The sequence below is a fragment of the Salmo salar genome, chromosome 18 (genome assembly GCF_965601325.2).
Source record: "Salmo salar chromosome 18, fSalSal1, whole genome shotgun sequence".
Taxonomy (NCBI): Eukaryota; Metazoa; Chordata; class Actinopteri; order Salmoniformes; family Salmonidae; genus Salmo; species Salmo salar.
This window is the reverse complement of record NC_138308.1, coordinates 62,307,708-62,325,588: the sequence shown is the minus strand read 5'-3', so window position 1 is coordinate 62,325,588 and position 17,881 is coordinate 62,307,708. Positions and strand designations below refer to the sequence as shown.

Sequence of the window (17,881 nt, the reverse complement as noted above, 5' to 3'; positions counted from 1 at the left end):
GGGACGTTCAATGCTGCAGACATTTTTTAGTACCCTTCCCCAGATCTGTGCCTCGACATAATCTTGTCTCGGAGCTCTACGGACAATTCCTTCAACCTCATGGCTTGGTTTTTGTTCTGACATGCACTGTCAACTGTGGGACCTTATATAGACAGGTGTGTTCCTTTACAATCATGTCAAATCAATTGAATTAACCACAGGTGGACTCCAATCAAGTTGTAGAAACATCAATGGTGATCAATGGAAACAGGATGCACCTGAGCAAAATTGAGTGTCAGAGCAAAGGGTCTGAATACTTTAATACATTTATCCAAGAATTATGGGGAATTGTGTGTAGATTGATTGACATTTTTTTATTTAATACATTTTAGAATAAGGCCGTAACTTAACAAAATGTGGATAAAGTCAAGGGGTCTGAATACTTTTTGAATACACTGTGTGTGTATATATATATATATATATATATATATATATATATATATATATATATATATATATATATATATATATACACACACATACAGTTGAAGTTGTAAGTTTACATACACCTTAGCCAAATACATTTAAACTCAGTTTCACAATTCCTGACATTTAATCCTAGTAAAAAATCAGTTTTAGGTCAGTTAGGATCACCACTTTATTTTAAGAATGTGAAATGTCAGAATAATAGTAGAGAGAAGGATTTATTTCAGCATGTATTTCTTTCATCACATTCCCGGTGGGTCAGAAATTTACATACACTCAATTAGTATTTGGTAGCGTTGCCTTTAAATTGTTTAACTTGGGTGAAACGTTTCGGGTAGCCTTCCACAAGCTTCTCACAATAAGTTGGGTGAATTTTGGCCCATTCCTCCTGACAGAGCTGGTGTAACTGAGTCAGGTTTGTAGGCCTCCTTGCTCGCACACGCTTTTTCAGTTCTGCCCACAAATTCTCTATAGGATTGAGGTCAGGGCTTTGTTATGGCCACACCAATACCTTGACTTTGTTGTCCTTAAGCCATTTTGCCACAACTTTGGAAGTATGCTTGGAGTCATTGTCCATTTGGAAGACCCATTTGCGACCAAGCTTTAACTTCCTGACTGATGCCTTGAGATGTTGCTTCAATATATCCACATAATTTTCCTCCTCATGATGCCATCTATTTTGTTAAGTGCACCAGTCCCTCCTGCAGCAAAGCAAACCCACAACATGATGCTGCCACCCCCATGCTTCACAGCTGGGATAGAGTTATTCGGCTTGCAAGCCTCCCCCTTTTTCCTCCAAACATAACGATGGACATTATGGCCAAACAGTTCTATTTTTGTTTCATCAGACCAGAGGACATTTCTCCAAAAAGTACGATCTTTGTCCCCATGTGCAGTTGCAAACCGTAGTCTGGCTTTTTTATAGCGGTTTTGGAGCAGTGGCTTCTTCCTTGCTGAGCGGACTTTCAGTTTATGTCGATATAGGACTAGTTTTACTGTGGAAATAGATAATTTTGTAAGTGTTCCCTCCATCTTCACAAGGTCCTTTGCTGTTGTTCTGGGATTGATTTGCACTTTTCGCACCAAAGTACATTGATCTCTAGGAGACAGAACGCGTCTCCTTTCTGAGCGGTATGATGGCTGCGTGGTCCCATGGTGTTTATACTTGCGTACTATTGTTTGTACAGATGAACATGGTCCCTTCAGGCGTTTGGAAATTGCTCCCAAGGATGAACCAGACTTGTGGAGTTCTACAAATTGTTTTCTGAGGTCTTGGCTGATTTCTTTTGATTTTCCCATGATGTCAAGCAGAGGGACTGAGTTTAAAGGTAGGCCTTGAAATACATAAACAGGTACACCTCCAATTGACTCAAATGATGTCAATTAGCCTATCAGAAGCTTCTAAAGCCATGACATCATTTTCTGGAATTTTCCAAGCTGTTTAAAGGCACAGTCAACTTAGTGTATGTAAACTTCTGACCCACTGGAATTGTGATACATAAGTGAAATAATCTGTCTGTAAACAATTGTTGGAAAAGTTACTTGTGTCATGCACAAAGTAGATGTCCTTACCGACTTGCCAAAACTATAGTTTGTTAACAAGAAATTTGTGGAGTGGTTGAAAAACGAGTTTTAATGACTACAACCTAAGTGTATGTAAACTTTGACTTCAACTGTACATACTACCTCAATTTGCCCGACTAAACGGTGCCTGTATATAGCCTCTCTACTGTATATAGCCTCTCTACTGTATATAGCCTCTACACTGTTTATAGCCTCTACACTGTTTATAGCCTCTCTACTGTATATAGCCTCTCAAGCCTTGCTACTGTATATAGCCTCTACTGTATATAGCCTCTCCTGCATATAGCCTCTCTACTGTATATAGCCTCTCTACTGTATATAACCTCTACTGTATATAGCCTCGCTACTGTATATAGCCTCGCTAATGTTATAGCCTCTCTACTGTATATCGCCTCTACTGTATATAGCCTCGCTACTGTATATAGCCTGGCTACTGTATATAGCCTCCCTATTGTATATAGCCTGGCTACTTTATATAGCCTCTCTACTGTATATAGCCTCACTACTGTATATAGCCTCGCTACTGTATATAGCCTCGCTACTGTATATAGCCTCTCTACTGTATATAGTCTCACTACTGTATATAGCCTCTCTACTGTATATAGCCTCGCTACTGTATATAGCCTCGCTACTGTTATTTTTCACTGTCTTTTTACTGTTGTTTTTATTTAATTTATTATCTATTGTTCACCTAATACCCATTTTGTTTCTTAAATCGACTGTAGGCCGTCATTGTAAATAAGAAAAAAAAAATTTAAATGCGCGCGTCCCTCTCAAACATACCATTTTTTAAATTCCTCATCAATCCACAGAGATTTAACCGTTTTTATTGTATGACCTCTTATACACTATATTAGGCCCAGCCTTTGGAACTTTGGTTTTCCTAGATATGGCTACTATATTATGATTGCAATCTAATATAGCTTATTTGCTGAGATATAAATGTAAAATCGAACAATTAGCCATGTAACAAGGTAATAGGTATGATGCATCAGCTTGTATAATCACAACTAAATTTCATATGAAGGATTTGGGATAAAAACATTTATTGTCCGCTTGAAGTTTCAGGCTTTGTAAAATGTAGTGTACACTGGGATCAAGCTAAGCTAACTGCAAGCTAGTTAACTACAGCCACACTAAATGTACGGGTTGCAACGATTTCCAAATAGACTTACCACAGTGTTACATCCTACATGTAAGGCTGTGTTCTACCTTGCACCATTGCTGGGCTAACATTACAGTACATTTTCTGATTTAGTAGCCATGTGGTCAGTTTTCTAACAACAATGACCAGAAACTGCCATGTGGTGAATCATAAGTGGTTCGGCTTGTTCGTGACTTCATGTCTTGTTTTGAGGTGTTTTGGTTGATGTCACGTGACTAAAATTGGCTAGCTAGTGCAAGCTAACCAACAACTGTTACTATGGATGAGAGACAAGTGCTCATTGTGCCTTATTTTATGTTTTCAAAAAAACATTGGAGACTAAATATAGTTGCCATGTTATCAACAATCTAAGCACATCCCAGTCCGTACTGCCCAAAGTTACGCAGGTGTCCACATCCCAGTCCGTACTTCCCAAAGTTACGCATGCGTCCACATCCCAGTCCGTCCTGCCCAAAGTTACGCATGCGTCCACATCCCAGTCCGTCTTGCCCAAAGTTATACATGCGTCCACATCCCAGTCCGTACTGCCCAAAGTTACGCATGCGTCCACATCCCAGTCCGTACTGCCCAAAGTTACGCATGCGTCCACATCCCAGTCCGTACTGCCCAAAGTTACGCATGCGTCCACATCCCAGTCCGTACTGCCCAAAGTTATGCAAGCGTCCACATCCCAGTCCGTACTGCCCAAAGATACGCATGCGTCCACATCCCAGTCTGTACTGCCCAAAGTTACGCATGCGTCCACATCCCAGTCCGTCCTGCCCAAAGTTACGCATGCGTCCACATCCCAGTCCGTCCTGCCCAAAGTTACGCATGCGTCCACATCCCAGTCCGTCTTGCCCAAAGTTATACATGCGTCCACATCCCAGTCCGTACTGCCCAAAGTTACGCATGCGTCCACATCCCAGTCCGTACTGCCCAAAGTTACGCATGCGTCCACATCCCAGTCCGTACTGCCCAAAGTTACGCATGCGTCCACATCCCAGTCCGTACTGCCCAAAGTTATGCAAGCGTCCACATCCCAGTCCGTACTGCCCAAAGATACGCATGCGTCCACATCCCAGTCTGTACTGCCCAAAGTTACGCATGCGTCCACATCCCAGTCCGTCCTGCCCAAAGTTACGCATGCGTCCACATCCCAGTCCGTACTGCCCAAAGTTACGCATGCGTCCACATCCCAGTCCGTCCTGCCCAAAGTTACGCATGCGTCCACATCCCAGTCCGTCCTGCCCAAAGTTACGCATGCGTCCACATCCCAGTCCGTACTGCCCAGTTACGCATGCGTCCACATCCCAGTCCGTACTGCCCAAAGTTACGCATGTGTCAGTTTTGTAGCTAAACAACCAACCCGTCTATATGACTGAAGAGTGAGACAGACAGCTGTTTAAATGACATCACTGGAGACTGAGACAGGTTTAAATGACATCACTGGAGAGTGAGACAGGTTTAAATGACATCACTGGAGAGTGAGACAGGTTTAAAATGTCATCACTGGAGAGTGAGACATGTTTAAATGACATCACTGGAGAGTGAGACAGGTTTAAATGACATCATTGGAGAGTGAGACAGGTTTAAAATGACATCACTGGAGAGTGAGACAGGTTTAAAATGACATCACTGGAGAGTGAGACAGGTTTAAATGACATCACTGGAGAGTGATAGGACTAATGCCGCGTTCAAAACTACTGGGAATTCGTAACAATACGAGGTCAAACCATAACGTCAGTGATCTTCAGGTCGGAAAGTCGGAGCTCTAGAAAGAGGCCCGAGTTGGATGACCGTTCAAATCGATTTCTCCCCAGTCAGATCTGGTTTATCGAATTCCCAGTTGTTTTGAACGCAGCAAAAGTAACATTGACCTGGCAGGGTTGGTACATATTCTACTAACCCTGACCCAGCTTTGAAAAACCCTAACCCTCGCCCATTTCTGAACAGTCCTAACCCTAACCCTGACCCAGCTCTGAACGGTCCCAACCCTAACCCAGCTCTGAACGGTCTTAACCCTAACCCTGACCCAGCTCTGAACGGTCCCAACCCTAACCCTAACCCAGCTCTGAACGGTCCCGACCCTAACCCAGCTCTGAATGGTCCTAACCCTAACCCAGCTCTGAACGGTCCCGACACTAACCCTAACCCAGCTCTGAACGGTCCCAACCATAACCCAGCTCTGAACGGTCCCAACCCTAACCCTGACCCAGCTCTGAACGGTCTCAACCCTAACCCTAACCCAGCTCTGAACGGTCCCAACCCTGACCCAGCTCTGAACGGTCCCGACCCTGACCATGAACCCAGCTCTGAACGGTCCCGACCCTAACCCTGACCCAGCTCTGAACGGTCCCGACCCTAACCCTGACCCAGCTCTGAACGGTCCCAACCCTAACCCAGCTCTGAACGGTCCCAACCCTAACCCTAAGCCAGCTCTGAATGTTCTTAATCCTAACCCAGCTCTGAACGGTCCCAACCCTAACCCTAAGCCAGCTCTGAACGGTCCTAACCCTAACCCAGCTCTGAACGGTCCCAACCCTAACCCAGCTCTGAACGGTCCCAACCCTAACCCAGCTCTGAACGGTCCCAACCCTAACCCAGTTTTGAACGGTCCCAACCCTAACCCTGACCCAGCTCTGAACGGTCCCAACCCTAACCCTAACCCAGCTCTGAACGGTCCCGACCCTAACCCAGCTCTGAATGGTCCTAACCCTAACCCAGCTCTGAACGGTCCCGACCCTAACCCTAACCAGAGCTCTGAACGGTTCTAACCCTAACCCAGCTCTGAACGGTCCCAACCCTAACCCAGCTCTGAATGGTCCCAACCCTAACCCAGCTCTGAACGGTCCCAACCCTGACCCAGCTCTGAACGGTCCCAACCCTAACCCTGACCCAGCTCTGAACGGTCCCAACCCTTACCCTAACCCAGCTCTGAACGGTCCCAACCCTAACCCAGCTCTGAACGGTCCCAACCCTGACCATGAACCCAGCTCTGAACGGTCCCAACCCTAACCCAGCTCTGAACGGTCCCAACCCTGACCCAGCTCTGAACGGTACCAACCCTGACCCAGCTCTGAACGGTCCCAACCCTGACCATGAACCCAGCTCTGAACGGTCCCAACCCTAACCCAGCTCTGAACGGTCCCAACCCTAACCCTGACCCAGCTCTGAACGGTCCCAACCCTAACCCAGCTCTGAACAGTCCCAACCCTGACCCAGCTCTGAACGGTCCCAACCCTAACCCTAACCCAGCTCTGAACGGTCCCAACCCTAACCCAGCTCTGAACGGTCTTAACCCTAACCCTGACCCAGCTCTGAACGGTCCCAACCCTAACCCTAACCCAGCTCTGAACGGTCCCGACCCTAACCCAGCTCTGAATGGTCCTAACCCTAACCCAGCTCTGAACGGTCCCGACACTAACCCTAACCCAGCTCTGAACGGTCCCAACCATAACCCAGCTCTGAACGGTCCCAACCCTAACCCTGACCCAGCTCTGAACGGTCTCAACCCTAACCCTAACCCAGCTCTGAACGGTCCCAACCCTGACCCAGCTCTGAACGGTCCCGACCCTGACCATGAACCCAGCTCTGAACGGTCCCGACCCTAACCCTGACCCAGCTCTGAACGGTCCCGACCCTAACCCTGACCCAGCTCTGAACGGTCCCAACCCTAACCCAGCTCTGAACGGTCCCAACCCTAACCCTAAGCCAGCTCTGAATGGTCTTAATCCTAACCCAGCTCTGAACGGTCCCAACCCTAACCCTAAGCCAGCTCTGAACGGTCCTAACCCTAACCCAGCTCTGAACGGTCCCAACCCTAACCCAGCTCTGAACGGTCCCAACCCTAACCCAGCTCTGAACGGTCCCAACCCTAACCCAGTTTTGAACGGTCCCAACCCTAACCCTGACCCAGCTCTGAACGGTCCCAACCCTAACCCTAACCCAGCTCTGAACGGTCCCGACCCTAACCCAGCTCTGAATGGTCCTAACCCTAACCCAGCTCTGAACGGTCCCGACCCTAACCCTAACCAGAGCTCTGAACGGTTCTAACCCTAACCCAGCTCTGAACGGTCCCAACCCTAACCCAGCTCTGAATGGTCCCAACCCTAACCCAGCTCTGAACGGTCCCAACCCTGACCCAGCTCTGAACGGTCCCAACCCTAACCCTGACCCAGCTCTGAACGGTCCCAACCCTTACCCTAACCCAGCTCTGAACGGTCCCAACCCTAACCCAGCTCTGAACGGTCCCAACCCTGACCATGAACCCAGCTCTGAACGGTCCCAACCCTAACCCAGCTCTGAACGGTCCCAACCCTGACCCAGCTCTGAACGGTACCAACCCTGACCCAGCTCTGAACGGTCCCAACCCTGACCATGAACCCAGCTCTGAACGGTCCCAACCCTAACCCAGCTCTGAACGGTCCCAACCCTAACCCTGACCCAGCTCTGAACGGTCCCAACCCTAACCCAGCTCTGAACAGTCCCAACCCTGACCCAGCTCTGAACGGTCCCAACCCTAACCCTAACCCAGCTCTGAACGGTCCCAACCCTAACCCAGCTCTGAACGGTCCCGACCCTGACCATGAACCCAGCTCTGAACGGTCCCGACCCTGACCATGAACCCATCTCTGAACGGTCCCGACCCTAACCCTGACCCAGCTCTGAACGGTCCCGACCCTAACCCTAACCCAGCTCTGAATGGTCTTAACCCTAACCCAGCTCTGAACGGTCCCAACCCTAACCCAGCTCTGAACGGTCCTAACCCTGACCCTGACCCAGCTCTGAACGGTCCCAACCCTAACCCAACTCTGAACGGTCCCAACCCTAACCCAGCTCTGAACGGTCCCAACCCTGACCCTGACCCAGCTCTGAACGGTCCCAACCCTAACCCAGCTCTGAACGGTCCCAACCCTAAACCTGACCCAGCTCTGAACGGTCCCAACCCTGACCCAGCTCTGAACGGTCCCAACCCTGACCCAGCTCTGAACAGTCCTAACCCTTACCCAGCTCTGAACGGTCCCAACCCTGACCCAGCTCTGAACGGTCCCAACCCTAACCATGAACCCAGCTCTGAACGGTCCCAACCCTAACCCAGCTCTGAACGGTCCCAACCCTAACCCTAACCCAGCTCTGAACGGTCCCGACCCTAACCCTAACCAGAGCTCTGAACGGTTCTAACCCTAACCCAGCTCTGAACGGTCCCAACCCTAACCCAGCTCTGAATGGTCCCAACCCTAACCCAGCTCTGAACGGTCCCAACCCTAACCCAGCTCTGAACGGTCCCAACCCTAACCCTGACCCAGCTCTGAACGGTCCCAACCCTTACCCTAACCCAGCTCTGAACGGTCCCAACCCTAACCCAGCTCTGAACGGTCCCAACCCTGACCATGAACCCAGCTCTGAACGGTCCCAACCCTAACCCAGCTCTGAACGGTCCCAACCCTGACCCAGCTCTGAACGGTACCAACCCTGACCCAGCTCTGAACGGTCCCAACCCTGACCATGAACCCAGCTCTGAACGGTCCCAACCCTAACCCTGACCCAGCTCTGAACGGTCCCAACCCTAACCCAGCTCTGAACAGTCCCAACCCTGACCCAGCTCTGAACGGTCCCAACCCTAACCCTAACCCAGCTCTGAACGGTCCCAACCCTAACCCAGCTCTGAACGGTCCCGACCCTGACCATGAACCCAGCTCTGAACGGTCCCGACCCTAACCCTAACCCAGCTCTGAATGGTCTTAACCCTAACCCAGCTCTGAACGGTCCCAACCCTAACCCAGCTCTGAACGGTCCTAACCCTGACCCTGACCCAGCTCTGAACGGTCCCAACCCTAACCCAGCTCTGAACGGTCCCAACCCTAACCCAGCTCTGAACGGTCCCAACCCTGACCCTGACCCAGCTCTGAACGGTCCCAACCCTAACCCAGCTCTGAACGGTCCCAACCCTAAACCTGACCCAGCTCTGAACGGTCCCAACCCTGACCCAGCTCTGAACGGTCCCAACCCTGACCCAGCTCTGAACAGTCCTAACCCTTACCCAGCTCTGAACGGTCCCAACCCTGACCCAGCTCTGAACGGTCCCAACCCTAACCATGAACCCAGCTCTGAACGGTCCCAACCCTAACCCAGCTCTGAACGGTCCCAACCCTAACCCTAACCCAGCTCTGAACGGTCCCAACCCTAACCCTGACCCAGCTCTGAACGGTCCCAACCCTAACCCTTACCCAGCTCTGAACGGTCCCAACCCTAACCCTGACCCAGCTCTGAACGGTCCCAACCCTAACCCTGACCCAGCTCTGAACGGTCCCAACCCTAACCCTAACCCAGCTCTGAATGGTCCTGGAGACAATCACATGACTGACAATCAACAGCATCCCTGCGATGGTTTACTGACACACATTTAGTAAGTGTGTGTGTTAGTCTCTCTCTAACCAGGTCTTCGAGAGAGAAGAGGTGTGTGTCTGAGTCTTCAGGGAGGAGGGTCCTCAGCGCCTCAGCCAATGAAAACAGGTATTCAGTGTTCCGTCCGCTCGGTCCGACTGCATCTACAATCTGATTGGCTATCAGCTCCAGGGGGGCGGGACCCAGGTAGTCAGGGTTGTCATTAGAACCGATGTAGAGCAGAGCCTGGCTGGGTGCAGGGGGAGTGTCAGCGTGTCGTGTGGGGGTCACGGAGGGTCGGGGGTGAAAGTTCACTGCGATGACGCGATAACCGCCCTTCTCCCGGTGGTCAAGGTAACACTTCACTTCCTGCTCTCGGCCAGATGGCAGCTTATATGCCACGCCCCAGACACAACCCTGAGAGAGAGGAGAGAGAGAGAGAAGCCAAGTTATACCAGCCACGACCTTTACCAATAAAACTACCAGAGACCAATCACTGCCAATAGCAGGAGACACAGGGAGACATTCAGTGACGATTGGCGGCGAAGAGCTCGGAAAGTCCCAAATTTATCGAAATTATCAGCGGCGCAACTGTGCGATAACTAAATCAGAGGGAGGGTCTTGCTAGCTAGCTTTGACACTGCACTGGATAGGCTAGCAGCCAATGAGACGCTGTGCTGAATAGGCTAGCAGCCAATGAGACGCTGCGCTGAATAGGCTAGCAGCCAATGTGACGCTGCGCTGGATAGGCTAGCAGCCAATGAGACGCTGCGCTGGATAGGCTAGCAGCCAATGAGACGCTGCGCTGGATAGGCTAGCAGCCAATGAGACGCTGCGTTGAATAGGCTAGCCGCCAATGAGACGCTGTGCTGAATAGGCTAGCAGCCAATGAGACGCTGTACTGAATAGGCTAGCAGCCAATGAGACGCTGCGCTGGATAGGCTAGCAGCCAATGAGACGCTGTGCATGCTGTTTGGAAGCTACACTGACAAAGGGAGAACTGGCCAGCGGAGAGAAGGACAGAAGACAAATCTGAGGACATCTATATTAGAGGTCTGAGGGCCAGCATCTGGAATCAAAAATAATTGTATTAGTCACATGCGCCGAATACAACAGGTGTAGACCTCACAGTGAAATGCCGAATACAACAGGTGTAGACCTCACAGTGAAATCCTTCTTACAAGCCCTTAACTAACAATGCAGTTTAAAAAATACGAATAAGAAACAAAAGGGAACAAGTAATTAAAGAGCAGCAGTAAAATAACAATAGCGAGGCTATATACAGGGGGTACCAGTACAGAGTCAATGTGCGGGGGCACCAGTTAGTCGAGGTAAAATGGACAGTTGAAGTCGGAAGTTTACATACACCTTAGCCAAATACATTTAAACTCAGTTTTTCACAATTCCTGACATTTAATCGTAGTAAAAATGATTCCCTGTCTTAGGTCAGTTACATTTACATTTACATTTAAGTCATTTAGCAGACGCTCTTATCCAGAGCGACTTACAAATTGGTGCATTCACCTTATAATATCCAGTGGAACAACCACTTTACAATAGTGCGTCTAAATCTTTTAAGGGGGGGTTAGAAGGATTACTTTATCCTATCCCAGGTATTCCTTAAAGAGGTGGGGTTTCAGGTGTCTCCGGAAGGTGGTGATTGACTCCGCTGTCCTGGCGTCGTGAGGGAGCTTGTTCCACCATTGGGGTGCCAGAGCAGCGAACAGTTTTGACTGGGCTGAGCGGGAACTGTGCTTCCTCAGAGGTAGGGAGGCGAGCAGGCCAGAGGTGGATGAACGCAGTGCCCTTGTTTGGGTGTAGGGCCTGATCAGAGCCTGAAGGTACGGAGGTGCCGTTCCCCTCACAGCTCCGTAGGCAAGCACCATGGTCTTGTAGCGGATGCGAGCTTCGACTGGAAGCCAGTGGAGAGAGCGGAGGAGCGGGGTGACGTGAGAGAACTTGGGAAGGTTGAACACCAGACGGGCTGCGGCGTTCTGGATGAGTTGTAGGGGTTTAATGGCACAGGCAGGGAGCCCAGCCAACAACGAGTTGCAGTAATCCAGACGGGAGATGACAAGTGCCTGGATTAGGACCTGCGCCGCTTCCTGTGTGAGGCAGGGTCGTACTCTGCGAATGTTGTAGAGCATGAACCTACAGGATCGGGTCACCGCCTTGATGTTAGTGGAGAACGACAGGGTGTTGTCCAGGGTCACGCCGAGGCTCTTAGCACTCTGGGAGGAGGACACAAGGGAGTTGTCAACCGTGATGGCGAGATCATGGAACGGGCAGTCCTTCCCCGGGAGGAAGAGCAGCTCCGTCTTGCCGAGGTTCAGCTTGAGGTGGTGATCCGTCATCCACACTGATATGTCTGCCAGACATGCAGAGATGCGATTCGCCACCTGGTTGTCAGAAGGGGGAAAGGAGAAGATTAATTGTGTGTCATCTGCATAGCAATGATATGAGAGACCATGTGAGGATATGACAGAGCCAAGTGACTTGGTGTATAGCGAGAATAGGAGTGGGCCTAGAACAGAGCCCTGGGGGACACCAGTGGTGAGAGCACGTGGTGCGGAGACAGATTCTCGCCACGCCACCTGGTAGGAGCGACCTGTCAGGTAGGACGCAATCCAAGCGTGTGCCGTGCCGGAGATGCCCAGCTCAGAGAGGGTGGAGAGGAGGATCTGATGGTTCACGGTATCAAAGGCAGCAGATAGGTCTAGAAGGATGAGAGCTGAGGAGAGAGAGTTAGCTTTAGCAGTGCGGAGAGCCTCCGTGACACAGAGAAGAGCAGTCTCAGTTGAATGCCCAGTCTTGAAACCTGACTGATTAGGATCAAGAAGGTCATTCTGAGAGAGATAGCAAGAGAGCTGGCCAAGGACGGCACGTTCAAGAGTTTTGGAGAGAAAGGAGAGAAGGGATACTGGTCTGTAGTTGTTGACATCGGAGGGATCGAGTGTAGGTTTTTTCAGAAGGGGTGCAACTCTCGCTCTCTTGAAGACGGAAGGGACGTAGCCAGCGGTCAAGGATGAGTTGATGAGCGAGGTGAGGTAGGGGAGAAGGTCTCCGGAAATGGTCTGGAGAAGAGAGGAGGGGATAGGGTCAAGTGGGCAGGTTGTTGGGCGGCCGGCCGTCACAAGACGCGAGATTTCATCTGGAGAGAGAGGGGAGAAAGAGGTCAAAGCACAGGGTAGGGCAGTGTGAGCAGGACCAGCGGTGTCGTTTGACTTAGCAAACGAGGATCGGATGTCGTCAAGGTAGCAAAGGTAGCAAAGAGGTAGCAAAGAGCTTCCTAGTGTTAGAGGCAGATGCTTGGAGTTTAGAGTGGTAGAAAGTGGCTTTAGCAGCAGAGACAGAAGAGGAAAATGTAGAGAGGAGGGAGTGAAAGGATGCCAGGTCCGCAGGGAGGCGAGTTTTCCTCCATTTCCGCTCGGCTGCCCGGAGCCCTGTTCTGTGAGCTCGCAGTGAGTCGTCGAGCCACGGAGCAGGAGGGGAGGACCGAGCCGGCCTGGAGGATAGGGGACAGAGGAAATCAAAGGATGCAGAAAGGGAGGAGAGGAGGGTTGAGGAGGCAGAATCAGGAGATAGGTTGGAGAAGGTTTGAGCAGAGGGAAGAGATGATAGGATGGAAGAGGAGAGAGTAGCGGGAGAGAGAGAGCGAAGGTTGGGACGGCGCAATACCATCCGAGTAGGGGCAGAGTGAGAAGTGTTGGATGAGAGCGAGAGGGAAAAGGATACAAGGTAGTGGTCGGAGACTTGGAGGGGAGTTGCAATGAGATTAGTGGAAGAACAGCATCTAGTAAAGATGAGGTCAAGCGTATTGCCTGCCTTGTGAGTAGGGGGGGAAGGTGAGAGGGTGAGGTCGAAAGAGGAGAGGAGTAGAAAGAAGGAGGCAGAGAGGAATGAGTCAAAGGTAGACGTGGGGAGGTTAAAGTCACCCAGAACTGTGAGAGGTGAGCCATCCTCAGGAAAGGAACTTATCAAGGCGTCAAGCTCATTGATGAACTCTCCAAGGGAACCTGGAGGGCGATAAATGATAAGGATGTTAAGCTTGAAAGGGCTGGTAACTGTGACAGCATGGAATTCAAATGAGGAGATAGACAGATGGGTCAGGGGAGAAAGAGAGAATGTCCACTTGGGAGAGATGAGGATTCCAGTGCCACCACCCCGCTGGCTCGATGCTCTAGGGGTATGCGAGAACACGTAGTCAGACGAGGAGAGAGCAGTAGGAGTAGCAGTGTTATCTGTGGTAATCCATGTTTCCGTCAGCGCCAGGAAGTCTAGGGACTGGAGGGTAGCATAGGCTGAGATGAACTCAGCCTTGTTGGCCGCAGACCGGCAGTTCCAGAGGCTGCCGGAGACCTGGAACTCCACGTGGGTCGTGCGCGCTGGGACCACCAGGATAGAGTGGCAGCGGCCACGCGGTGTGGAGCGTTTGTATGGCCTGTGCAGAGGGGAGAGAACAGGGATAGACAGACACATAGTAGACAAGCTACAGAAGAGGCTATGCTAATGCAAAGGAGATTGGAATGACAAGTGGACTACACGTCTCGAATGTTCAGAAAGTTAAGCTTACGTTGCAAAAATCTTATTGACTAAAATGATACAGTACTGCTGGCTGGTGGAGTAGGCTAGCTAGCAGTGGCTGCGTTGTTGACTTTGAACGTGTAGCTGGCTAGGTAACCTCGATAGTTTCAGTACTACACCTTGTCATGATACAAAGCAACTTTGTAGCTAGCCAGTTAGGATCACCACTTTATTTTAAGAATATGAAATGTCAGAATAATAGTAGAGAGAATGATTTATTTCAGCTTCTATTTCTTTCATCACATTCCCAGTGGGTCAGAAGTTTACATACACTCAATTAGTATTTGGTAGCATTGCCTTTAAATTGTTTAACTTGGGTCAAACATTTCAGGTAGCCTTTCACAAGCTTCCCACAATAAGTTGGATGAATTTTGGCCCATTCCTCCTGACAGAGCTGGTGTAACTGAGTCAGGTTTATAGGCCTCCTTGCTCGCACACGCTTTTTCAGTGGCCACCATTTTTCAGTGATGTCCACTCCAATACCTTGACTTTGTTGTCCTTAAGCCATTTTGCCACAACTTTGGAAGCATGCTTCTTCCTGACAGATGTCTTGAGATGTTGCTTCAATATATCCACATAATTTTCCTCCTCATGATTCCATCTATTTTGTGCAGTGCACCAGTCCCTCCTGCAGTAAAGCACCCCCACAACATGATGCTGCCACCCCCGTGCTTCACGGTTGGGATGGTGTTCTTCGGCATGCAAGACTCCCCCTTTTTCCTCCAAACATAACGATGGTCATTATGGCCAAACAGTTCTATTTCATCAGACCAGAGGACGTTTCTCCAAAAAGTACAATCTTTGTCCCCATGTGCAGTTGCAAACCGTAGTCTGGCTTTTTTATGGCGGTTTTGGAGCAGTGGCTTCTTCCTTGCTGAGCGGACTTTCAGTTTATGTCGATATAGGACTAGTTTTACTGTGGATATAGATACTTTTGTACCTGTTTCCTCCAGCATCTTCACAAGGTCCTTTGCTGTTGTTCTGGGATTGATTTGCACTTTTCGCACCAAAGTACGTTCATCTCTAGGAGACAGAACGTGTCTCCTTCCTGAGCGGTATGACGGCTGCATGGTCCCATGGTGTTTATACTTGCGTACTATTGTTTGTACAGATGAACGTGGTACCTTCAGGCATTTGGAAATTGCTCCCAAGGATGAACCAGACTTGTGGAGGTCTACCATTTATTTTTCTGAGGTCTTGGCTGATTTCTTTTGATTTTCCCATAATGTCAAGCAAAGAGGCACTGAGTTTGAAGGTAGGCCTTGAAATACATCCACAGGTACACCTCCGATTGACTCAAATGATGTCAATTAGCCTATCAGAATCTTCTAAAGCCATGACATCATTTTCTGGAATTTTCCAAGCTGTTTAAAGCCACAGTCAACTTAGTGTATGTAAACTTCTGACCCACTGGAATTGTGATACAGTGAAGTATAAGTGAAATAATCTGTAAACAATTGTTGGAAAAATTACTTGTGTCATGCACAAAGTAGATGTCCTAACCGACTTGCCAAAACTATAGTTTGTTAACAAGAAATTTGTGGAGTGGTTGAAAAACGAGTTTTAATGACTCCAACCTAAGTGTATGTAAACTTTCCAAAATCAACTGTACATGTAGGTTATTAAAGTGACTATACATTGATAATAACAGAGAGTAGCAGCGGCGTAAGAGGAGGTGGGGGGGCAATCCAAATAGTCTGGGTAGCCATTTGATTAGATGTTCAGGAGTCATATGGCTTGGGGGTAGAAGCTGTTTAGATCCTTGGACCTAGACTGTAACAGCGTTGCTTCTATCCCTCTTACCTACCACTCCACAAAAGACGCGGTCCTTGCAGAGCAAGTGAAACAATTACTTCATAATGCTGACAAGGAGGGGATGGCTGCCGTTTTACAGGCTCCTAACCAACTGTGCCATTTTGTTTATTTTTTTCCGCATTGTTTGTAACTCATTTTGACAACACCTTTTCCCTCTCAGAGGGGACTGAAAAGATTTGGCATGGGTCCCCAGAACCTCACGGCCCAGTACATCCCTGGGGCCAAGCTTCCTGACATCCGGGACCTATATACCAGGCGGTGTCAGAGGAAGGCCCTAAAAATGGTCAAAGACTTGTCACCCAAGCCATAGACTGTTCTCTATGCTACCGCACGGCAAGCGGTACCAGAGCGCCAAGTCTAGGTCCAAATGGCTCCTTAACAGCTTCTACCCCCAAGCCATCAGACTGCTACACAATTAATCAAATGGCTACCCAGACTATTTACATTGTCCCCCCCCTTCCCTTTGTTTTTACACTGCTGCTACTCGCTGTTTATTATGTATGCATAGTCACTTTACAAATTACCTCGACTAACCTGTACCCCCGCACATTGACTCGGTACCGGTGCCCCCTGTATATAGCCTCGTTATTGTTATGTCATTTTCTCGTGTTACTTTTCGATTTAATTTTTGTACTTTACTTTATTTAGTAAATATTTTCTTAACTTTATTTCTTGAACTGCATTGTTGGTTAATAAAGGCTTGTAAGTAAGCATTTCACTGTAAGGTTGTATTCGGCACATGGGGCGGCTGGTAGCCTAGTGGTTAGAGCGTTGGACTAGTTGCCATTTCACACCTGGTACATTACCACACAAACACACAGGTGTAAGTAACTAGGTGGCAGCTCACCTCTGGGTCCTCCACCAGAGTCACGACTCGGCCAGGCTGAAAAGAGAGGACATGGAGGAGCAGATTGAGCTTTAATAAATACAACATTTTAAAAAGATCAACAACACTGAGCCTTCAGTCACCATATTACAGTTCTGATGCTGTAGAGCAGTTATGTAGCTAGCTGGATATCACCACTAGTCAACATAGACTATTACTGAATAATAAACTCACACTACCTTCACTTGTCACCAATAGAGACTGATACGTCACCTTGCCTGGCACTCCCCTGTGGTCCGTGCTGCCTTGCCAGAAGCGCCGGCTGAAGCCTATAATGTAGCCCATCCGCTTCTCCTCATAGGGAAAATCCACCTTCCAGATCAGAGAGCCATAACCGAACACCCACATAGCTACTGTACCTGTCTGGCTAACTGGCACACCTCACGTAGCGTGTACTGTCAAACGTTTACTTTTTAGCACTATACACCACCATCTTCGCTGTTTGTCACAGCTGTTACAGTACTGCATTCACAACGGAGCTCAATGTCGTGACCAGCTACTACTGTACTGCATTCACAACGGAACTCAATGTCGTGACCAGCTACTACTGTACTGCATTCACAACGGAGCTCAATGTCGTGACCAGCTACTACTGTACTGCATTCACAACGGAGCTCAATGTCGTGACCAGCTACTACTGTACTGCATTCACAACGGAGCTCAATGTCGTGACCTGCTACTTCTGTCTCAAGCAACCAGAAATTCGACACGTGATAGTCAGACACAACTTGCTCGCCCAGACTTTGCTTGCCAGGCATTAGTAATCAACCATCACCAAATTCAATCTGCACTCAAAATCAAGTCAAAGTTGAATCGTCACGTTTACAGGATACAGCAGGGGTGTAATCATGATGCCGATTCTGTTGCAAAACGTTTCTGTTTCTGTGACATGGGCAGCGCCAATGAGAAAGGTTACATGCATATAATAATCCGATTATTGTGGATAGTCGGATTAATATAATAGTTGATCTAAACGTTTACATGCGTTGCCTAATAATCATGTTTACATGGACACA

General features: G+C 49.1%; 1 protein-coding gene across 1 annotated transcript; it reads right to left on the bottom strand.

The window, feature by feature from the left end:
* Nucleotides 1–4,624: 4,624 nt before the first annotated feature.
* Nucleotides 4,625–17,596, bottom strand: chac2 (ChaC, cation transport regulator homolog 2 (E. coli)). Its single transcript, XM_045701249.2, has 3 exons — nucleotides 17,079–17,596; nucleotides 16,827–16,862; nucleotides 4,625–9,997 (listed from the first exon to the last, which is right to left on the bottom strand). The coding sequence occupies exons 1-3, from the start codon at nucleotides 17,211–17,213 to the stop codon at nucleotides 9,518–9,520; spliced, it is 651 nt and encodes a 216-aa protein (XP_045557205.1). The 5' UTR covers nucleotides 17,214–17,596; the 3' UTR covers nucleotides 4,625–9,517.
* Nucleotides 17,597–17,881: the final 285 nt, after the last annotated feature.

Bases quoted from the DNA above. Each gene is read 5' to 3' on its own strand.
- chac2 (XM_045701249.2), bottom strand. From the start codon at position 17,213: ATGTGGGTGTTCGGTTATGGCTCTCTGATCTGGAAGGTGGATTTTCCC. The intron at 16,863-17,078 runs GTGACGTATCAG...CTCTCTTTTCAG, and splicing joins ACAGGGGAGTGCCAGGCAAG to CCTGGCCGAGTCGTGACTCT. The intron at 9,998-16,826 runs GTGAGCTGCCAC...CCTCTCTCTCAG, and splicing joins CTCTGGTGGAGGACCCAGAG to GGTTGTGTCTGGGGCGTGGC.